This window comes from Bicyclus anynana, chromosome 4 (genome assembly GCF_947172395.1).
Source record: "Bicyclus anynana chromosome 4, ilBicAnyn1.1, whole genome shotgun sequence".
Lineage (NCBI taxonomy): Eukaryota > Metazoa > Arthropoda > Insecta > Lepidoptera > Nymphalidae > Bicyclus > Bicyclus anynana.
This window is the reverse complement of record NC_069086.1, coordinates 14541276-14566250: the sequence shown is the minus strand read 5'-3', so window position 1 is coordinate 14566250 and position 24975 is coordinate 14541276. Positions and strand designations below refer to the sequence as shown.

The 24975-nt window shown below is 36.2% G+C and overlaps 1 protein-coding gene across 2 annotated transcripts in view; it reads right to left on the bottom strand.

Annotated features, from left to right (window-relative positions):
• LOC112050427 (GTPase-activating Rap/Ran-GAP domain-like protein 3) overlaps window positions 1-24975 on the bottom strand; it is a 229371-nt gene that overhangs the window by 75414 nt on the left and 128982 nt on the right. For both annotated transcript variants that reach the window (XM_052881151.1, XM_052881150.1), the window contains one exon: window positions 1513-1582. In XM_052881151.1, the coding sequence (XP_052737111.1) occupies window positions 1513-1582 (70 nt within the window). The remainder of the gene's footprint in view (window positions 1-1512; window positions 1583-24975) is intronic.

The window sequence follows — 24975 nt, the reverse complement described above, 5'->3', positions numbered from 1 at the left end:
CTGCCTTCGATTCGCAGGGCGCAGGTTCGAATCCGGTCCGGGGCATGCACCTCCAACTTTTCAGTTATTTGCATTACAAGGTAAAAACGTGTCTCAAACGGTGAAGGAAAAACATTGTAAGTTGCATGTTTCCCACATACCTGAGAATTTTCTTAATTCACTACGTATGTAAAGTCTTCCAATCCGCATTTGGCCAGCGTGGTGGACTAAGGCCTAACCCTCTCATACCCTAAAAAATATTTTTCAAGATTTTATTTCACGATTTTGTTCACAATGTATACAGAATATTCATGCTAATTTACAGCTTTCTAGCATTAATAGTCTCTGCGCCAAACCGCGGACAGACGGACGGACGGACGAACATGGCGAAACTATAAGGGTTCCTTGTGGACTACAGAACCCTAAAAACTGACATCGTGAAAAAGGACATCTATAGGTACATCTTACATCTGTAACATCGCAGTCAACAACAATTGTAATTTAAAAAAAAATCTGGATTAAGTTAAATAAATAAATAAAATTTATTAATTTTCGCATTAAGAAAAAAACACAAGCTCTACTTAATGTTTTGCATGGTAGTTTATTTGCTTCAGTATTTTCCACTTTTAATTTCCCTCGCCTTTCTTTAATAGGGCAAGAAGCAATTACCAGTGACAGACGTTGATGGAAAACGATCAGTGTGTTTCGTACACTGTATTTAGCGTCTATTAAATTTTTTTGAACGAAGGGAGGTGAAGGAAAAACATCGTGAGGAAAACCTGCATACCAGAGAATTCTTAATTCAGCCAGGGCAGCGTGGTGGACTATTGACCTAACCCCTCACATTCTGAGGGGTGACTCGAGCCGAATATGGGTTGATAATGATGATGATGATGAAATGTTTTTGTGATTTTAAAATTTTTCGTTTTCTATCTACTTGTATTGTTTATATTTATTGGAGTTTACTCCTTATGATGAAAAAAATATGGGCAGTAAAATTCGATGAACGAATTACAGCGTTACGTTTTTGCGCAACCTATTCTGTGCACCTTTGACCGCGCCGCGGTCTGCTGCTAATCGGTTGCGCACCTTTCACTTTTCAGGCGTACGTATTAAGACGTACATAGTGTATGCTGCGCGGCAACATAAATCTATTTAGACAGTCGATCTGAAAGAGTAAACTGCATTCGTGCGTCGGAGCTGACACACACTTTTTTATTTTATTTTTTGGTATTCTATTACAAAATATTCCATGATTGCTTAATAACCTGATGTTAAGTAAAAAAAAATAATCTATACGTAAATCATTTATATACATAGTTAAGCTTCTGTTTAAAATTAAAATAAAAATTACTGTCAAAGAAATGAGAAAATTACTTAACGGAATTAATTATACAACTTAAAGTTTAAATAACTTTCAATACTTTTTTCAAAGTGATTATAAAAACAATTTGCAAGTTGTTCAGCCACTTTTAATGGCCATGACACGGTTCAGAATGATATTCGAAGCACGAACTGGGCTCAAGAGCTTACCTGTTCAACGGAGCCATACTGTCTGCGAGAGAACACGCCCCGCCGAGAGATGAGCTCACTTGCTGACGAGCTGGAACAATGACAAAACAATTCATTAATGGGGATTTTCTATTTAGTTTAATATTCGATATACTTATTCGACGTTAAGCCGTGATAGCCCAGTGGATATGACCTCTGCCTCCGAATCCGGAGGGTGTGGACGGTCCCGGGCATGTACCTCCAACTTTTCAGTTGTGTGCATTTTAAGAAATTAAATATCACGTGTGTCAAACGGTGAAGGAAAACATCGTGAGGAAACCTGCATACCAGAGAATTTTCTTAATCCTCTGCGTGTGTGAAGTCTGCCAATCCGCATTGGGCCAGCGTGGTGGACTAAGGCCTAATCCCTCTCATTCTGAGAGGAGACTTGAGCCGAATATAGGTTGATAACGACGATTCGACGTTTCTCGAGTTGATATTTTGCGAATCGAAAAAATATAGAGAAATTCGGTATTGTAAACTCAACCGTGATGGCAGAGGGGCATATTCGAAAATAATACGAGTTTAATCATGTCCAATCGACAGACAATAGAGCTGTAATAGAGTGAATCAAAAACACAATGACAGCTGACATTGTCAACTGTCATTGTGTCATCTTGTCATCCTTGGCAAGGAGAGTGAATCAAAAACACAATGACAGCTGACATTGTCAACTGTCATTGTGTCATCTTGTCATCCTTCGCTCTCTCTTGCCCGACGGTTTAGTTTTGCCCCAAGTGATATTAATTATCAGTGTGATATTAATAAAAAGTTAATAAGAAATAAAAGGATTTTATTATAAGAAAAACCCACAACAATACAATTCCTTGCAGGAATTGAAATTATACCAGATTAATGCCTATGACTGATAATGATGATAATTTCATTATAATGAAAAAATAATGGATGAAGAGTGCGTTTGACACCAAATTCGCTATGATATGAGCAACGACATACATTGTACCTACGGTACATAGACTACATGATCACTGTCATTCGCACGGCTCACGGAACTGAGAACTGAACTGTTAAATAGTTGCCCCCACTTAGCATTGGGCACAACTTTTATGCGCCGTTTTCATAAAACGTATATGCAGTGTATACAATTTTATTTCGTTGGATACGAGTATCTTCTGCGACTCTAGTCAAATTGTATTTTTGAAATCGTCCAGAGAAATATTATCAATTCAATTCGCGTGAATTCACGATATTAGAATCTTTCCATTCAATAGATGATCGTGAAAAGAATTTAGCTCCGTCCCTAAGGTATATTCACGGGTTGTAACGTATCGGCCTCGTAAAGGTCTAACGTTAACATTTCAAGAGGAAAGTGTAATCAAAATGTCTATTCATATGGAAGTTCTTAAGAAGGTCACGGGAATAAGGTCACGTTGGGTATGTATTTTTAATTCATAGAAGGAAGAGTGTCTGCGTAATGCTAGCTACTCACCACCCGATAAAACTGACGTCCGATAAAAGTGATCGTGTGTTAGTCGCGATCGACATGATGTCATGCTCATCGCGACCAACACACGATCAGTTTCATCGGCGTTAGCGCTGCTGGCATGTGAGCTTACTTGATCGTCAGTAGCTGACATTAGTGGGAAATGTAGCACGATGCGATGATTTGCAGTTCAATGTCTTTTATTGTGTAGGCTTTTCGTTGCTTAAATTTATTTAGATTTTTCCAATTAATTTTATGGTTACTGCCACATAATTTTGAAATCTCTCATTTTTTTAATCTTTAACAACACATAATTATTATAATGAATTATATGCTTTCACTTTTTTTCATTACTATAGCACACGCCCCACGGTTTCACCCGCGTTGTTCCCGTTCCCGTGAGAATGTGGGAATAAAATATGCCTATATTTTATCCCCGTAATCTCGCAGGTGTCATAGTTTTATGAAAATAAACGAATTTTTGAAATCGGTTCGGTAGATTCAGATTTCTAATGAAGAAGAACTACAGCAAACATAACACCTACATCACTACAAACTGTACCTTTTTATATTATTAGTACCTAGGTATAGATATATTATTTCGGTAAACGGTAGAACGAAATATTAACATTAGCTTGAATAAGTACCTTATGAATATTTTTTAAATTGAATATTATAAACGCGAAAGTTTGTATGGATGTTTGTTACTCTTTAATGCCGCAACGACAGAACCGATTTGGCTAAAATTTGGAATAGAAATAGATTTTACTCTAGATTAACATTTAGGCTCCTTGGATTCACGAGATTCACGAGATTTAGGCATGAGTGTTTGTTACACTTTCACGCCTCGGCTTCTGAACCGAATCGCCTTAATTTGAAGTAGAGATAGATTATAGCCTGGATTAATACATTGGCTACTTTTCATTCCGAAAAAATCCATGGATCCCTAGAGATTTGTGAAAAAGTAAATTCCACGCGGACGAAGTCGCGGGCAGTCCGCTATTTGATCATATTCTTTTATAGTGGCCGTGATTCCTGTTATCCTACAATACATATCCCTCGATGACAGAATCAAGACCGGGAGCCGCAGCAGAAAAAGCTGAAACCGTTAAGTAGCTCAAGTATGCCTCTCTAACAGAGAGTTACATATTTGTACCTTTTGCCGTGGAGACCCTTGGGCCATGGAGTCGCAGTGCATTAAATTTTACCGAATCATTTCACCGCGGCTAGTTGCCTCGACTGGTGACAGAAGGGCTGGCTCATTTTTTGCGCAAAGGATCAGCCTGGCTGTCCAGCGCGAAAATGCAGCCAGTATTCTTGCCACCATTCCACGTGGACATGATTTGTATAGTTATTAGGATAAGTTAGCTTAAGTTCCTTATTGTATTCTTTCTTAATAAAAAAAAAAAAATATTCCTACAATTAATTTCAAAGATTGCGTTAGCAGTGACTATAGCAAAAGTCTTATAATTTAATTAATCCTACTAATATTATTAAGGCGAAAGTTATTTTGATTTGTGAATACTGAATTCCACGCGGACGAAGTGTCGAGCGTTCGCTAGTATCTCATAAAGTTTTAAATAAACAAAGGCATTGGAAAAAAATATATCGCACAGCATTTGAAATAAAACCAATATTCCTTATAAAATCAAACTCGCGAGAAGAAAGTATATAAGTTAGGAAAAGTTAGTGTTAGTTTAACCTTCAACCTGCGGTGAAATAATCGATACCTCTGATTGTATTGTTAACGCCCGTATGTAACACTTTGCGGAGCGAATGGTGTTGTTTCCAAGTTCCCAACTGCCAACACTACATAACCAAACTTATTATGTTCATTTTTCTTGCCTTTGAGCGAAAGTTTCTAAGAAAAAACAACATAACGATACGTTCTCATTTCAAGTTAATTATTCCAACACACGTGTAGGTATCTTATAGGTAGATAATAGGAATATTACAAATTTTCTCCCATCATAGGTTGTCTGGTAGAGATAACTTTAGCTTTAAGACTGCCTTTTTAACAGTTTTACTTTCTTTGTATTTACTTTGTATATTAGTATTTTTCGGGTGTTCAATAAGCTAATAAATATAAGAGTAATTCTGAATAATCTCTTAGCATGCTCAATGACCTCAGCAGAGTTTCTCAAGATGGGTTCCTTGTGGGTATGGATCCTTAAATAGTATATTGATAGATAAATTATTTATTGCACACACAAATAAAACAACGCACCACAGCCAATTTGGGTAAATGTGGAAAAGGCCTAGAAAAAAAGAAGATTGACAAAAAAACAAATCTAAAATATAAGAAAAAAAAGGCCGTCTTATTGTTAAAAAGCTTCAAGAAAGTGGCATTCAAAGAATATCAATTTGCTTACAAGACATACATAAGCTCTTATTATTCTGTAGCATTCTGCAGCAAACGAAGCGATTATGAAACATGTTGAAAGTTCTAGGTAATTAGATTGTTCTGATATTTTTTCTTCCCGTTTGCGAGCAATGTTCAATGTTGTTGTTATGATGATGTTTCAGCTTGATCAGTTTAGAATTTTATAATTTGCAGTGGCTAGATCGGTAACTATGCTTGCCTCTGGACTTACTGTCCCGAGCTGGGAATTGATCCTAGGACCTTTAGTGTGAGACTAGTGCACACTGACGAGCACGAGTTTCCTCTCAGAATGAGAGGGGTTAGGCCTTAGTCCACCAATGCTGGCCCAATGCGGATTGGCAGACTTCAACACCTTCAACAACTGCACACCTGCGAGAATTACGAAAATTCTCGCAGGTGTGCAGGTTTCCTCACGATGTTCTTCCTTCATCGTTTGAGACACGTGATATTTAATTTCGTAAAAGATAGATATTAGTGTTATCGCCGCGTTGCAACGACTTGCAGTACGGACGGCTTCAGTGTGCTCGTGGCATTGGAGGCGTCCACATCTCTTGTTGTGTAATTCTTTATGGGTTACTTGTCATAAGAGGGGAGAGTGACTTGAGTGGAAAAGGGGAGTGTTTGTTAATAGTCAAAGGATCCTTTAACCCTACACACAACGTTCACAAGTGCGTGACTTCACTCAAGGTCATTCTCTGCCATTCTAGGGTCTTATTTTGGTTACAGTGTGATTTGTTAATAAAGTTGTGATGACAATGTTGTGAATCATAACCTTTGTTCGACATTAGTTTTCTTATTTTGTAATCACTACTGAGTCCGCTACCACTACACTACAAAAATCTTGACCTTCATTGAACAGTGACAAAATGCTGATTCGCATGTTCCTCAAACGTTCGTCACTCAAATCATTTTTAAGGGCATGACCTTTCAGTGGGGGAAGTGTTCAAGATATCGCTTACCCTCAGTCACGGCAGACCACTTGACGACACTCTCAGTTCAATGTGGACGACACTCTAAACTTAGAAAAAAAAATCTCCTTTGTAAGTGAATATTTCCACTTCATTGTGGCACTTCTCACTACCACGCAACTTGCAAAAAATAATCACGAAATGTGTCATTTTTTTTCTTATAATAATTACGAGTATATTTTATTTAATAAAAGCAAGTTAACCTTTATTGTATAATTTGCCAATCCGCATTGGGCCAGCGTGGTGGACTATTGGCCTAACCCTTCTCATTCTGACACTCGAGCTCAGCAGTGAGCCGTATATGGGTTGATAACGACGTATAATCTCTAATTTTATTCAATTAATATTTTAAAAACCTTTTGTTTTAAGTTTTGTAGTACCTAATATTATTTCAAAAATATGCCTTTATAAGTATTATCGTTATCAACCCATGTTCGTCTCTCTGCTGAGCTCGAGTCTCCTCTCAGAATGAGAGGGGTTAGACCAATAGTCCACCACGCTGGCCCAATGCGGATTAATAGACTTCACCCACGCAGAGAATTAAGAAAATTCTCTGATATGCGGGTTTCCTCACGATGTTTTCCTTCACCGTTTGAGACACGTGATATTTAATTTCTTAAAATGCACACAACTGAAAAGTTGGAGGTGCATGCCCCGGAACGGATTCAAAGCCACACCCTCCGGAATCGGAGGCAGAGGTCATATCCACTGGGCTATCACGGCTTTATAGGTATTATATAGGTTAAAATAAATCATACACGATTGTTAAGAATAAAGACACAATTCTGCCGTGCCATGATATTATTTTGAGATACATCGTTTGTAATTTTTTGGTAACTCCCATAAAATTATTTCCTCGCACATAAAAATACTACGAAATACAGTATTAATTTACACTGTAATTTGACAGGTTATATTTTGACAAAAACTATATATCACTCATAAAGTTCGCCGGTGTAGGTACAAAAGCGGCGAAGTAACATTTGAAGCTCTATAGAAAATCTATTATTTTTTCCAATAAGCTTAACAAAAGAGCAACCGAATAAACAAATCAAGTTGTCTTCAAAAATGTCGGCTATTTGTCTGACAAATTAGAAATGAATTAAAAAAGTTGTAGCAAACTTTTTTGCAAAATAATTGTTTTCATTATTAAAGAAGGATTATCAAGGATTTTTGAGACATTAGTTTACGGGTGTTTAGGGCCACTGCCGTGAATGGAAATTCATTCCCTTTTATGTACAAGTACAATTAGAATTGTACACAAAACCGATTCAATGACCACATTTCCACGACGTACATTTACATTCACTTGCCGTTGAAAATTGGACCAATTATTTAATGGCATACGATGTGACCACATTTCTGGTCTCCTAGTCCACTTTGACGGTTATGACGGGTTCAACATAGCGCTATAACGTGTGATATTCAATGAACTGAAACTGTTGATTACTTCTGAACCTTGAGCTCTCGGTCGAATAGTATTGGGACGAATATATGGAGCGTAATATTCCACAGAGTTAAGCACAAATAGCTTTCGGGTTGCGATGTTTATTTGAGAAAAGGATCGCAGACACAGCTGTTCTGTTCCACATACGTCAGCAAACAATTCATTTACTTTAATTTGATGTACGTAACTTGTATGTGTTATGATCTCAAATTGTAGAATTTAATTTGGTAGGTACACATTGAAATTATACTTGAAATTATATCAGATACGAACATGCAATGGAGAAACATACTAGAGATAAAGAATTAAAGAAAATATATAATAAAAATGTTTAATTTTAAATCTGCATAAGATAGTTAGTGTTAAAACTTATAACAGTTAAAGTTAGCGTATTAGCAGGACTCCATAGTCAGACTTAATGGAATCAATTTTTGTAATTTTTAGTAAAAAATAGTTTAAAAATACACAGAAATATGTCATGATTATTAAATAGATGTACCTATCCGCTAAGAACAGATTTTGCGACAGGGTAAGGATGGACAAAGTCGCGGACGTCCGCTAGTATTCATATAAATTTAAGTTTCTGAACTGCTTAAATTTTATTAATTAAAAAAAATGAACATGTCTTTTGTATATATCTTATTTTTTATCGTAGGGGACCACAATATTCTTTGAAAGGTCTTCGAAGATTTATTTATAATTCACAATTAATTTATTTATTGATACATTAACAATGTTAGCAAGAAACAGTAATAATCTTTACATGGTAAAAATCTTAGTGTTAGTGCTACACAAAGTCATCTCTTACAGGTATATACAATACACATTGTAGGCCGTTGTAATTTACTCATCATCCTCATCACTATCAACCCATATTCGGCTCACTGCTGAGCTCGAGTCTCCTCTCAGATTAAGAGGGGTTAGGCCAATAGTCCAACACGCTGGCCAAATGCGGATTGGCAGACTTCACACACTCAGAGAATTAAGAAAATTCTCTGGTATGCAGGTTTCCCCACGATGTTTTTCCTTCACCGTTTGAGACACGTAATATCTAATTTCGTTTTCGTTATCAATGCGGAAATTCTGTGGTATGCAGGTTTTCCCTCGATGTTTTTCCTTCACCGCTTGAGAGTGATATTTAATTTCTTAAAATTGTAATTTACTATTAAAATATTATTATAGATTGTGTATAATAACATAACTGACTTAAAAGGTTGTGTGATTATAATATACGCACAGTCAATTCTAAATCAGAGATAGACGTTGCTTAGTGTAGCAAACAGCGGATCTGTTTGTGACTGAATGTGTTTGTTCTCAAGGCAAGTTCGACCTACGAGTATACAGGGTTAACGAGCTTTTTGTTCAATGAGCGGAAACTGTTTGAGTACGTACCTACTCGTGTACGGTGGAAGAAAATTTTACGGAGCGTAATATAATTATTTTACCTACTGTGTTTAACAAAATGGTTTCAGGAAATATTATTATGATGCGTCTTAATATTTTTAACTTTATATTTCAAACTCCTTAATGAAACCTAGAGACGTGATAGCCCAGTAAATATGACTATTGCCTTCGATTAGAAAGGCGTTTATCTGAATTCGGCCCGGGTCATGCACCTCCAAGTTTTTAGTTATTTTGTCTCAAACTGTGAAGGAAAAACATCGTGAGGAAACCTGCAAATCTGAGAATTTTCTTAATTCTCTACGTGTGCGAAGTCTACCAATTCGCATTTGGCCAGCGTGGTGGACTAATGCCTAACCCCTCTCATTCTGAAAGGAGACTCGTGCTCGATAGTGAGATGAATATGGGTTGTTAATAATGATGATGATGATGATATGAAGTCTAATGGCATCATGGTAAGAGGCTCTTCGAATACTAACTTCGAAGGGTCATGGGTTCCATGACCTGCTGGTTATTGTTGTACTACTTTGGGTGTTTTGCAGTAAGTAGGCCAATATATCCAATCCTCGCCTGGAAATATTCTTTCTTATTCTATCCTTACTTATTATAGAAATATCTATACTGATAATATTAAGCTGAAGAGTTTGTTTGTTTGAACGCGCTAATCTCAGAAACTAATGGTCTGAGTTGAAAAATTCTTTAAGTGTTCGTTAGCCCATTTATCGACGAAGGCTATATGCTATATAATTATTATCCCTGTATTCCGACGGGAACGGGAACCACGTGGGAGAAACCGCGTGGCGTCAGCTAGTTCTTAATAAATATATTTAAAAACACACACACAAAAGTAAGAAACTCTCACATCGTTGTGCATATTTAAGAGTTTAATCCATATGGTTGTAGATTGAAATAATTGATGTACTGATGTAAGATTACTGCTACACTTTTTATATTAATGGCAAATTTGCATTTATATTTAAAAGAGAAATCCCAAAGGCGTAATCTTAACATAAGCTGGTTCTAATGACCTCTCTGACACAGCGTTATGTTGCGATTTCCTGGGAAAATTGTGAAAATTCAGGTAACATTTTTGGCTGTGATTTAGTGTTACCATGATTTGTAGCAAACCAAACAGAAATTTCGAAGCATTGTGAAGTCATACCTAGCCAGTAGCGAAGGCTGAAATTTTTTAATAGGTAACCCGGTCATGTTTTTCTTTTCTTTATTCCTTACAAGTTAGCCCTTGACTACAATCTTACCTGATCGTAAGTGATGATGCAATCTAAGATGGAAACGGGCGAACTTGTTAAGAGGAGGATGAAAATCCACAACCCTTTCGGTTTCTAAACGCTAAATCGTTTGGCGGTAAGTCTTTGTCGGTAGAGTTTTTATTTATATAGCTTATGTCACTACCACAATTCTAACGAACTCAATGACAGCTTATATGTCAAAATCCGTCCAGCCGTTTGGGCTGTAGGGCGTGCCAAAGAAATGGGCATACGTACACACATACACAAGTTCGAAAAACATTACCCGCCTTTTGACGCAGTCGAGTAATAAACACGTTCTCTCCTTTTTCAAAATATGCAATAAATGCAACTTTTTATTGATACGAATTTTTTTTAATCAATCCAATAATGTCGTAGCATATCCGTAATTTCTTGTTATTTTTTATAAAGTTAATTTATATTTTTAATTTTATTTATAAAAATTGTGTCCACGTTAACAAAGTCGTAAACTATATTTGTAATATACGAGTATAAAGCGGAATATAATGTTCTGTAGAGCTTTGCATTTTCATCCTAAAGCTTGTTGATGAAACTTGATGAAAGGATCTTGTTGATTACAAAATCGGGGTTTTAGATTAGTTCTCTAGCGGAAGTGTGAAAGAGAAGGCGCAAACTCGCTATAATTAAAACAGAAGTCCAATCAATGGTTGTGTTTGACTCAGATCAGACGAGTTCTTTGTTTTATTACTTTTGGATTAAAAAAATTGTTTTGTCTTTTTTACCTCGTTTTATCATATTTTGAAGTATTTTTGGTGTATTATGACTTCAAAAAAAGGAGGTAGTTCTCAATTAGACGCGCGATGTTTTTTGTTTGTTTACCTCATACCTCGTAAACTTGTGTTAAAATGAAAATAACGAAATTGAAAAACTTTAGCGCTTTCGTTCACTATGCTAGGCACTCACTAACAACAGAAATATATATTTTTTTTTACAAAAAAAGTTAAACCGGTTTCAAAATCACAAACATAATCTAAAAGCGAAAAATAACATTGTATTGTGCTACCTTCTGCTCACTTTGAAGGCGGTGCCAAGTCTGTGATGCATTAACTTAAGCCAATTATCTCATAAAGTTTTAGGATTTTAATACAGTTCTTTCCCGTGGTTCTTTCAGAAACGGCTTTAATTAATACGTCACCGGCTTGGCACCGCCTTCAAAGTGATCAGAAGGTAGCACAATACAATGTTGTTTTTCGCTTTTTAGTTTATGTTTGCGACTTTTAAGTCTTCCAAAAATCTCTAGGGTGATCAAGTTATATTTTTTCGGATTTTTCAATATTTTTATCTTGAATCAGTTTTTTTAAACCTGTAGCTGTAGTATATATGATTTTAAAAATCTGATTTTTGTTAAATGATACGAAATAAATTGCCAACGTACTTTAATACTATTTTAATAAATAATGTTTTATTTGTTATGTAGAAGAAGCTTCGAATGCAAAAATTATTTTTACGTCCATCGGCTGTTATAATGATGAAACCCGACTAATGTAGGGTGTTATACCCTAAATCTCTCTTATCAGAACGATAGGAAGCCTCTGGTCAGAAATGAATTAAAAATAGAATGATGATTACATAATAACCATTAATGGTTAATAAGCGACGCATATGAAGTTAAATCTTTAACTTTAAGCTTTACATAATATTGAGATATAATGTTCTACTGATGATCTACACAGTTTATATCTTAAAGATTGCTGATACAGTTAACGGCTTTTATGGGCGAAAGGACGAAGTGTAAGCACCACAAATAGAGGTCATACGACGTAATGGAGCAATTTGTATGTCAGCTCGCAAAGTTTCTATGCAAATTTTTATTTGTGTTGTTTACATTTACGTAAAGTTCCGTCCATGGATTTACTAAAAAGCGACATGAAAACTATGTTATTAGAGTCGGACTAGTTAAAACTATTGTTATCTAACACTAGCTGATGAGCGCGGCTTAGGCTTTTTAATATAGTTTTTGTGATTTAAGTAATCTATTCTATTACGCCTATATTCAAGACTATACACTCAGAAAAATAAACTATTTAATGAGATTCTTACGTAAGGAGCTTGCACAATACTATTTACTACAGTTGCAGCATACGTACAACAGCTGCTGTATACTTAGTAATAATGCTGTATACTTACTGTGCCGTTCAGGAGCAACACCATGTTACTTATGGAGCTTCTATACAGTGCCGGCTATAAGCGTAGTTAATAGTTTGTGTAGTTTGCTATGTATTTTAAGTATGGCGTACCAGGAATTTTTTCTCAGTGTAGTCTATCTCTGTATGAAATTTCATATAATTCCATCCAGACATTTTTTTTGATGAGTATAATCGAGGTAACCTGCTAATACATTGTTATGTATGAATGAATATGAATCCCAGTATCCTCGCCGTCAGCCACCGCTCAAACGAACCGCCTAGGCGACCAACCGATGCGTATGCTCTCGAAAACTCCTAGACCCAAAAAATAGATTTTTAATTACTATTAAGTTTTAAAATTAAATTTACTATTAAGGCAATAATAATATTTTTTATTGAGAATGAATACAATATGGAACTTATCTTAATAACTATACACATACATACATCTTAATAACTATATACATAACTGCCCACGCGGAATGGTGGCAAGAATACTGGCTGCATTTCCGCGCAAGACAGCCAGGCTGATCTTTTGGGCAAAGCCTTCAGCTTTTCTTCAGTTCAGTTTAGGCAACTAGCCGCGATGAAATGAATCGGAGATTTTTTTTTGGCACTGCGTCTCCACGCAAAAGAAGCAAATATGTAACTCTCAGTCAGAGAAGCATACGTTTGTGTCACTTATCGGTTACAGCTTTTTAACACCCTGTTTGCTTGAGTTACACTGGGCTCAAGTGTGAGGAGTCTTGTTAATGAACCTCTCTTCTCTGCAGTGGACTGAAAGCTGAAATGTAATCAGTGCGCAGGGAAGAGAAATTACAAAAAGCCGTTTAACTTTTTCAGAAACTTGATTATCCGAATGGAACACGGCTCGCTCAAATATTTTTACGCTTTATTCAGATCTGTTGAGAGTAAATATACAACGTTACGCGTAGCTGTTTCTATCATTAATTTTAAGAGAATATAAAGGTTTTTTTACGCTCACCCGATTTCAGTATACGTTTACAAGAAAAAAATATTTTTTTTTACATTACTTCCGTCAGAATCTGGGGAAAGTATATATGTTACATATGCTAGCTTATGTTATTCGCTGTTAGTATATAAATGATTTTAAAATTAACAAACTAATATTCGCTTATATAATGATTTATTTATTTTGCTATCATCCGCGAAAATTCGGCGAACCCATGCGACAACGTCACCCAGGTCCGACAAAATACTCTCTACGTACGTTTCACCCCGAAACCGGAGCATCCTCAGGAGATGTTGACTCTACAACGAAATTTAACGAAAATAAAATTAGAAGAACTATCTACGAAGTTTATACCTCCTGGTATAAAATCTTTGTTGATCGTTATCGTTATCGTTAAAATTCCCTCGATACTCGTGTATTTATCTAGATAACGACTTCTAAATCTAGAAGAAAATGTATCTGTCTATACTAATTTTATAAAGAGGTAATTTTTAAAAGGATCTTCTGAAGGGATTTGGGAAAAAAATACCTCTAGAAAGCCACGGTTTAGTAAGTGTCATAGGCTATATTTTATCCCTGTAATATCATAATTGGTCGATTCGTTTTAAAGCTACGATTCTACAAAGTACAACATATAAATACACAGACAGACCTGGAGTCTCCTCTCAGAATGAGAGGGGTTAGGCCAATAGTCCACCACGCTGGTCTATTGCAGATTGCTGACTTTACACACCCAAGAATTAAGAAAATTCCCAGGTATGCAGATTTTCTCCCGGTGTTTTTCCTTCACCGTTTGAGACACGTAATATTTAATTTCTTAAAATGCACATAACTGAATAATTGGAAGTGGACCGGATTCGAACCTACGCCCTTCGGAGTCGGAGGCAGATGTATCACTGGGCTATAACGGCTCCTTACGTACGAGACTTATGCTGTAAAAATAGTGTGTAGTTACAATTATAGGAGTACTTTAGAGCAAGATACATAACGTCGGTCTAGATTTGATACCTTGTAACTAACAATTTTTGGTTAAACTTGATTTTGATGCAGAAAACTTCAAACAGCTTTTCCGGTGATAGTAAATAAATGGTTTCCGTAAATATCTTGTAGTACGTACATTAAAAACGTTTTTGGTCGCATAAAACGACGTTTAGTGATACCTAAAAGATGTTTCTTGTCTCTCCTATAAAGTTCGTCAGTTTGCACTTACGAGCTATCACATCTAAACCGACGATAATTAAAATTAATTCAGTATCATTTTCGTCATAATTTTGGTTGGCGTACAGTAACTATATATGTTTGTAAAAATGAAAAAGTTGAACAGGCGAAGCGTGTAGAGCGATGCGAGTTGTAACATTTCAGCATTCATCTAAATCGCGAAACAGTAGAAATAAAACAAACCTCAAAGCGGAACGGGGTAAAAATATTTTTACTATTTCAGCGTAAATTGGATTTTTTTTTAAATGTAGCCCATTTTTTTAGGTACAACATTTGACCGCAATATCACCCAAATATTATTTGAGTAACAAGATATTTACAGGTGAACTATATAGTTTGATACGAATTATTGCAAGTTGCGACCTATGAATGAGAGGGGTTAGGCCAATAGTCCACCACGCTGGCCCAATGCGCATTGGCAGATTTCACATACGCAAAGAATTAAGAAAAGTCATATCAGATGGTATCTACTTAATAGATAAGCGATGAGCCAAGAAATAGTGTACTTTACGATATAAGATAGAAGTCCTACACCAAGTCACGTAAAACAATAAAGAAATCTATATTGGTCAGCCTTCGTGACTCGAGTTTAGAAGAGCTCAATTGAAGTGGTGTTAATTGAAATAACTAGTTATTCTTTTGTTAAAATTAGTTAGTACTTAAACGTAATTAATTAAATGTTCATTTTGTTTGTCGAAACCATTGTGATCGCACATTGGTATCCTATTGTATTATAGATACACTTAAGCTTTCTCTTTCAGTACCTTTTTTTCTTTATTGGACACTTTTTCGTGTCGTTCTTTATAATATACGTGGTTTACGTTACGTTACGTTAAAAAAGTAAAAAAAAAATCCGATGACCAACCTGGCAGCAGCACCACGTGACTGTATTGCAAGATCATAACCTACAAGTTACTCAAGTTAAAAAATACTCAAATAGAAAGAAAAGCAATAGTCATACGCCAAAAATGCCTAAAGAGCTTATATATCAACTGCTGGATATATCAACCAAACATAGAACTACCACAAGGAATCTGGCTTAAAAATGAAAAAAAAAACACATCGAAATCGGCCCCTCCTTTGAGAGCTACGATGCCACAGACTGACACACACAACCACTGACATTGACGTCAAACTTATAACCCCTCTTTTTGCTTCGGTAGTTAAAAACTACACTAAAGTATCTTAAGTATTTTCTCGAACAGTTGCACCTACAAATTTTACATTAAGGATGAGTGGCTGATACCTAAACTTAAGCTATACGTAAAGGAATACTTTGAAACAGTACTTCACTGAACGCTGAAAAATTATACCTGCAACTTTTTCACCCTGTGAAACAGTTGCAGGTATAATTTTCAGGCGTTTTAGCAAATTACATAGGTGCATGAGTGTCACGCGAGCTTTTATGTTTAATGACCCGTTTGTTTTTTGTAATATAATATGACATAAAAGTAAATATTCAAAACTTTACTAAAATAAAACTTTAAATAGTTTAAAAAACAAAAACGCTTTTAGCACGCACTAAAATTACAAATATTGGATTTAAGTCATGTGACTATTTGTTTCGTATTCCTAACAGCAAACCCTTTCATTTGATATCCATAACATGGGGGTGGATTTCAAACAGCTAGTTCGCCATCTTGGGGAGGCCGCCATATTGCATTTGTAATGACGTTTCTTTGCTAGAGTATGCAAAATTTCATCCTAATCGAAGACCTGGAAATGGATCAAATTAAGATTCCAAGATTTGTCTTTCTCACATAGTTATAAGTGATTGGGGAGGCCGCCATATTGGATTTGTAATAACGTTTCTTAGCTAGTCATGTATTGTCATCAGAACTCAGAGTGTGCTAAATTTCATCCAAATGGAAGACCGGGAAGTGGGTCAAATTAAGATTCCAAGATTTTCTTACATACATAGTTACAAGTGAAGCTAATACTCGTTGCAAAGTGATTTGTTGCATTGTTGGGAACTTCTTCTCAGGTAAGCCGTGCTTAGAATGATTTTTTTTTGTATAATTTTATGTTTTCATTATTTTTCATGTACTATTATAATAATAATAATTGAAATAAAAAAAAATTAACTTATTAATTAATTATCTCCTAATTCATTAAAACAAAAAATAAAAATGGATGAAATAAACATTGTGAGGAAACCTACATACCAGACAATTTTCTGAATTCTCTACGTATGTAAAGTCTGCCAGTCCGCATTGGGCCAACGTGGTAGACTATTAGCCTAACCCCTCTCATTCTGAGAGGAGACACGAGCTCAGCAGTGAGCCGAATATGGGTTGATAATGATGATAATAATGAGAGAGCCAAAAAGCTAGGTGTCTTTAACCGAGTCGAGAAATTCCCTGTAACTAAATCAAGAGTCGAGAAATAAATTACAACATTGAGTGAAATAGATTGACGAGCACTTTCCTGCGAACTTCGCCGCAAATTGCGTTGCAAACTATTTACACGATAAAACACGACATCCGTTGTCTGTGTACTGCCTCTCAAGTGGCACTTCGATTCTCTTTCTACGATCGCAAACGCTCAGAAAACTAGAAAAATGCATAGGAATGACTTTTGCTATCGACAGGTCACGTGATCAAGAATTGTTATTGTCTTGGCTACAGGGTTTATTACAGGGTTTATTAAAAGTTTAAATAGTTTTATTGAATATTTCTATAAGTTTTATAGAAAACGTGTGTGTGTTTAATATGGTGCATAGATTTTTTTATGTTGTGTGTTCGAAGTTGATTACCCATTTAATTTTGTGAAATTAAATGGGTAAGTTTTTTGCATGTCGCGAGCAGTTTACTGTCTTTTGTGGAGCAGTTTACTTTTAAACCCTGGACGGATCTTGACAGTCAAGTGGCTATCGACAGGTCACGTAATCAAGTTGTCGGTTGGATCATTTCCATACATTTTGTTAGTTTTCGAAGCGTTAAAATTTGTAGATAGAGAATCGACGTGCCGCATGGCTAAGGCTCCAGATTACAGAGGCTAGTGTTGCAGTCTCAACTCGCAGTGAGCTCAAGTCGTCGCTACTCGTAACTCGATAAAGTAGCACTCATGCGAAATAGTGTAGCGGTGAGTCGGTGATTGAAATTGGATTAAATACGAGCCTTTGTTTAAAGAGAACCGTTTCACGCAAATTTTAATTGAAGCAAGGGTTATATTGGTATGGGCTGTGGCTAGATAGGCTGGCTATTATATTTACTTCAAAGCCACTGCTGTTTAATTTAAATCAATAGGATTGCTTATTAGACTGATATATATTATCTAAATAGAGTTTTCGCAAGGTTATTTAGTAATTGAATACGTTAGCCATATCTTGGACTTGTCTTTTTTTAATTAGTGGCATTTGTGTACTTACGATTTGAAATACACTTTTTATGCATACCTAGACCATCAACGTTCTATCACACAGAACAGACATCGCTAAAAGCTAACGCTTCATTAATCTGTGTTCTAACAGGATAGGATAGTAGGTATTCAAACATACTTGTGTTGTCGTGTAGTAACAAATATCTACCTACTGTAACTTGTACTTTGTACATGTCACGTATTCTGTGCTTATATACTATATATTGTTAGCATATAAGCTGTTCATATTATTTTATTGTTTTATTTACAACATGGCCAGAAACAGTGCATTGAAGCGTCGTTGAATTTTATATGTAACTAGCGGAAGCCCGCGACTTCGTCCGCGTGAAACTCGATGTAAACTTTCAACTACCTCTACCCTACCCCTCCCCTATCCCTATACCATAAACCTACCCTACCACTACCCTAGCCTACCCCTACCCTATCCCTACCCTACCCCTACCCTACCGCTACCCTACCCCTACCCTGTCCCTATACCATACCCCTACCCTACCACTACCCTACCCTAGGATTTAGGGGTTTGGAAAATAGATGTTGGCCGATTCTCAGACCTACTAAATATGCACAAAAAATTTCACCAAAATCGGTCAAGCCGTTTCGGAGGAGTATGGCAACGAAAACTGTGACACGAGAATTTTATATATTAGATTGATGTTTATGAACCCTTCGAACTAATCGTTAGAAGAGCCGATGGACGTTGAGGTCCCATGGTGATGCAATGGCGACCCTGCACTATAGCTTGGCAAATTCGTTGATGACACTTCCATGATATGCGGGTGACGGGGGAAGGACTGCGCGGACCATCGGGAGTGCTACGAGTGACCGACCCCCCCACCAGGTGGACTGACGACATCAAGCGAGTCGCAGGGATTCGCTGGATGCAGGCGGCTCAGTATCGTGATGTTTGGAAGTCCCTACAAAAGGCCTATGTCCTGCAGTGAACGACCATCGGCTGATATGATAATGATGATGAATCCGTAAGTAGAATAGTAAAAGCAGTTAAACCTTGTACAAGCATAAATCATGTTTACCGCTAAAAGTCAGTGGCTATCTAACAAATTATATAATACTCAGGCGCTAGAGTTAAGCGTAACTCAGTTGTTCGTAACTCGATAAAGTAGCACTCCTGTGAAATTACACTGCGGAATGTCGGCGCTAGAGCTGGAAACGTCGATTTAATACCAACTCGTTTGTTTTGTACAGAATTAGTCTGAATTAAATTATCGGATCGTAAACAACCGTTGAAATGGTTGTTAACTTGTTCTAATTCCTTTTTGATAATGCTGTACTTTTTTGCCTTTGTATGATGTTATACTATTCGTAGCGGACGCCCCGTGGTTTTATTTGCGTAATTCCCGTTTCCGTTGTGAATCTATACTAATATTATAAAGCTGAAGAGTTTGTTTGTTTGATTGAATGCGCTAATCTCAGGAACTAGTAGTCCGATTTAAAAAAATCTTTCAGCGTTAGATAGTCGATTTATCGAGGAAGGTTATAGGATACATATTATTCCCGTATTCCTACGGGAACGGGAACCACGCGGGTGAAACCGTTCGGCGTCAGCTATTAAGGTCATAAAAATAAAGCGTATGATGCTCATAAATAACGAGGCTTCTAGTAAATTAATTTACAAAATCGGTTCAGTAGACCCAGAGATTATCCTCTAAAATCTCACAAACTTATTTTAAAACATTATTTGACCTGCCCTCCGAGCCGGTGGTAAACCTGTCTTTAAACAGTCAAACTTGACGTTCTAAAAGTACTTGTAGCTTTGATTTTACTTTTTAAATGTGAAACTTTTTTAGCTGTCTAAACAAAGTTCTTGTTGCAATCAAGAGAAGCCCGGGAAACACACCAATAATAAGTCCTATACTTGCTCTTGGTTGTTTTAACCTTTCTTGCTGGGGCTGTAGGACTTTGGAGGGTGGGTTGATTCCTAAAAATGCTTACACACATTACGTATGTGTTACAATATCAAACAGCCCCATTATTTTACTAGGAACCGCAATTAGGTCGAAGATATAAACAACCATAAATTTCCTAGTACTAATTAGTAAAGAGCAGTTTATTAGGTCGACAAAATTAGCGGTTTCCGTTACATAAAACGATAAGTGTTTGATTAACGACTGTTGTTATTATTACAATTAATCATGTTTTAGACAGGTGGTTCTTATTATTAGTATTTTCTATAATCGCAACTTAAATCCTTATGAAAATAAATTACTTAATAATCAAGAGAATATAATAGAGATAAGATTTGCCTTTTACAGTATGTTAATTAGTCGTATAGTTTCGGAGATAATACAAAATTTTCAAAAGACGCAATAATGCCGCTAAAAGACGCCCCGCGGTTTCACCCACGTAGTTCCTGTTCCGGAAAGAACACGGAGTAAGAAAATTGCCAATATGACTCTCGGAAATAACGTAGCTTTCTATCGGTGAAAAAAATTTGATCAATCAAGTTACTCATTATTATACCTATTTATAACAGTTAAAGACACTGCAAAGATTCGGCCGTGGTTAGTTACCACCCTACCGACAAAGACGTACCGCCAAGCGATTTAACGTTCCGGTAGGATGTCGTGTAGAAACTGAAAGAGGTGTGGATTTTCATCCTCCTCCTGACAAGTTAGTCCGCTTCCATCTTAGATTGCATCATCACTTACCATCAGGTGAGATTGTAGTCAAGTAACTAGTAAAGAATTAAAAAAAAAAACACTTGGCCTCCGTTACAATTCTGTTGTACTGAATTTAGTCCCATTTATACATTTCTATACATATATTTATGTATTACTTTCACTAGCATCACGACTCTCGGCATCCGAATCGGATTTCGCTTTCTCCAACAAATTCGTTTGAACCAAACGTTAGCCTCCTTTTTTTGTAAACAAAATCCGAACTTCCCAGGTCAGTTTACCGTCTCCGAAAGATAGGCCGCATTGCCGTACTTAACATAAATCTTTTACGTCGCTGACTAGGCACATAAAAGGCAAGATAGGTGGGTACCTATTTGATAAATTGAATTCCAATATGAATCCCAGATTTTATGCGTAGGTACGTATTATTTAGTTACGTACAGTACAGATCTTACTTTGCACCTACTAAACTATAAAATATTTACGGACGCTCTGCGATTTTACCCGCGTAATTCTCGTTCTCGTGATAATGATGTATTCTCATACACCTAACAAACTATTTTTTTTTTAAATCCAAGCCCCTTTCGGCGCCTTTTTTTTCGCCCCTACCCTACCTAAAATTTTCAGGTATACAGGTTTCCTCACAATGTTTTTACTTCATACGTGATATTTAATTTCTTAAAATACACGTAATTGAAAAGTATGAGGTGCATGCCCCGGACAGGATTCGAACCTACGCCCTCCAAGTTGAAGGCAGAGGTCATATCCACAAGGTTATCACGCGACTGGGTATCTAGGTACATATCTAATCCTACTTATATTATAAACTCGAAAGTTTGTATGGATGTATGTTTGTTTGGATGTTATTCATTAGTTATTGTATTGTTACTCTTTATCCCGAAAAAATCCATGGTTCCCGAGGGATTTGTGAAAAACTAAATCCCACGCGGGCGAAGTCGCCGATATCTCTCAAAGACTAGTAGCTATTTGTGACATCAATCGCATATTCGTACGATTTCAGATTCAGTCAGATTCCCTTGAGATTATGTTTGCCTATTGCTTATGCATTGTTTATGATACCCACCCACCAAATAGCCACTGGAAGATAAGTCATGCAGAGGCTTTAAATTCATTTATATAGATCCAGCATAATTTCGATTGGAATATCTATTTTAAGTTAAAATTTCCTATTTGAATTGCATTCCAATTAGTTATTTTGGTGCCAAAAAATTGCCATTTATATTTCAATCACTAATAGTAGTTTAAATTTTGTATAAAGATTTTTGTATTGAAGCTTTCAGTCAATGGTTCAATTTGCCTAAAGCAAGGTAGGAAAATTTTTAAATATTATTTCTAAATGTAGAAAAACAAAATATGTTTATTATATTATTATTGTGCATAAAGTGTATACATGTACAAAATGTATGTACTATATGACTGGGTACATATGGTTTAGGACAATATTGTAAAATAGTTTGTAACCTTCTTAACTTTTTTAGTTTTTGACTATACGTATGTTATAATCCTATTAATTTAATCTAACGTGTCAAAAGTGCTTGTAAACTAAGCCTAATTGAAAGAAATTAATTTTTACTTTAATTTGAACTTAGGCCTAGTACGGACTACTTTAGTATTTTAATCGAGTACGAACGATTTTTGGGCGGTAAATCCAAAAATTGTCCGTACTCGACTAAAATACTTAAGTAGTCTGTACGGCCAATGAACAACGACGAATAAATTGTAATATAACACCATGAAAAATACTAATATTTACTTATACTTATTCGCCTCGGATAAATCATTAAAAACGGGTCCGTTTGTGATATATGAAGGTTTCAATGCTAAGTTTACTTAGATATAAGTGTCCGCAGGATAAATGGTTGTTTATGGACACAAGTAAAATTTAGAAAACTAGCATATTTAGATGAAATTAAATGGTAAACAATCACAGCCATGTAGGAATTACAATCGAAAAAGTTGTAGTCGACCAATAAAAAAACACTATTTTATGTTGGCATTGATAAATTATAGATATTAGAGTGACGTGCAACTACGGAACCGAATATTGCTCGTGGCCCGATACGCAGTGGGCTATTTTTTTAAATGAAGATAGCTAAGTAAAGAGCACAGTTAGCACGAGCCATAAGACGGTATCGCAGTTTTACAAAAACAATTAGTTCAGAAGAACACTAACACTAGCACTAACCGCTAAAAGACTAATATTTTTCCACTATCTCAGTGAATATTCGTAATCCAAATGAAAGTCGGTCGCACATAAGACGGTATCGCAGTCTTATAAAAACAATTAGCTCAGAAGAGCACTAACACTAGCACTAGCCGCTAAAAGACTAATATTTTTCCACTATCTCAGTGAATATTCGTAATCCAAATGAAAGTCGGTCGCACATTAGACGGTATCGCAGTCTTATAAAAACAATTAGCTCAGAAGAGCACTAACACTAGCACTAGCCGCTAAAAGACTAATATTTTTCCACTATCTCAGTGAATATTCGTAATCCAAATGAAAGTCGGTCGCACATAAGACGGTATCGCGGTCTTATAAAAACAATTAGCTCAGAAGAGCACTAGCCGCTAAAAGACTAATATTTTTCTTCTATCTCAGTGAATATTCGTAATCCAAATGAAAGTCGGTCACATATAAGATGCTATCGCAGTCTTACATAAACAATTAGTTCAGAAGAGCACTAACACTAGCACTAGCCGCTAAAAAACTAATATTTTTTCACTATCTCAGTGAATATTCGTGATCCAAACGAAAGTCGGTCGCACATAAGACGGTATCGCGGTCTTACAAAAACAATTAGTTCAGAAGAGCACTAACACTAGCACTAGCCGCTAAAAACTAATATCTATACTAATATTATAAAGCTGAAGAGTTTGTTTGTTTGTTTGATTGAACGCGGTAATCTCAGGAACTGAAGTAATAGTCCGATTTAAAAAATTCTTTCAGTGTTAGATAGCCCATTTATCGAGGAAGGCTATGGGCTATATATTATCTCCATATTCCTACGGGAACGTGAGTCACACGGGTGAAACCGCGTGGCGTCAGCTAGTTCGTAATACAGATGAAAGCCGGTCGCACATTTCCAGTCTCTAATTAAACTAGCTCGGTCAGTTCTCTGCAAACCAATTTAACATAGAACACAGTATGTTCTGACCTTGTAAAACTGAACTGTTAGCATGAAATTTTCCGATATTGTCGATATTGTGAAGGCTTGCAAAGAAGCGATATTTGAAATATATCATTTTTAGTAGAATGAAAGGAAAAATTGAATTCTAAGAAACAATGTTCTCTTCTTTGCATACCTACTAAGCTTAAAGGTCAATTATGATGAGTGAAAGGCACGTTTTCTGTAAATTATATTTTATATAGAGCCCTTGTAATATAATTTATATCAAGCCTTTATATCTATCGTCGTCGTCGTTTTCAACCCATATACGGCTCACTACTGAGCTCGAGTCTTCTCACAGAATGAGAGGGGTTAGGCCAATAGTCCACCACGCTGGCCCAATGCGGATTGGGAGACTTCACAAACGCAGAGAATTAAGAAATTTTCTGGTGTGAAGGTTTCCTCACGATGTTTTCCTTCACCGTTTGAGACACGTGATATTTAATTTCTTAAAATGCACACAACTGAAAAGTGTATGCCCCGGACCGGATTCCAACCCACATCCTCCGGAATCGGAGGCAGAGGTCATATCCACTGGGCTATCACGGCTCTGTCACGGCTTATATCTATATGAAAGTATAACTCTACTATAATTCAGTGGTAGACGGGGAAATAATAGAATTTTGCTCACGAAGTAGGTAAGTATGCACAGATGATTGAATTTTAAAATGGAAACTTGAAACTCAGTTGACCATGCTTTTAAAAGTTGTAAAAAGTTTGAATCGAATCAGGGAATACAGATGCAATCACAGATCCCCAGCTGTGTTGTTTCAACATAGTGCTAGCTTATTGAGTTAGGAATTACTTGAAGTGTTCTCAACTTACTGCTAAGCCAGCACAAGCCAGGACATCGCGTTTTCTTACTTAACTTAATTGTATTGAATTCAATTTTTACGAAGTTTTCTCAAGTGCATCCTGTATTTCTCATAATGAAAATGATTATTTTCGATTGTAATATCTATAAATATTACAAACGTAATGTAAGGTA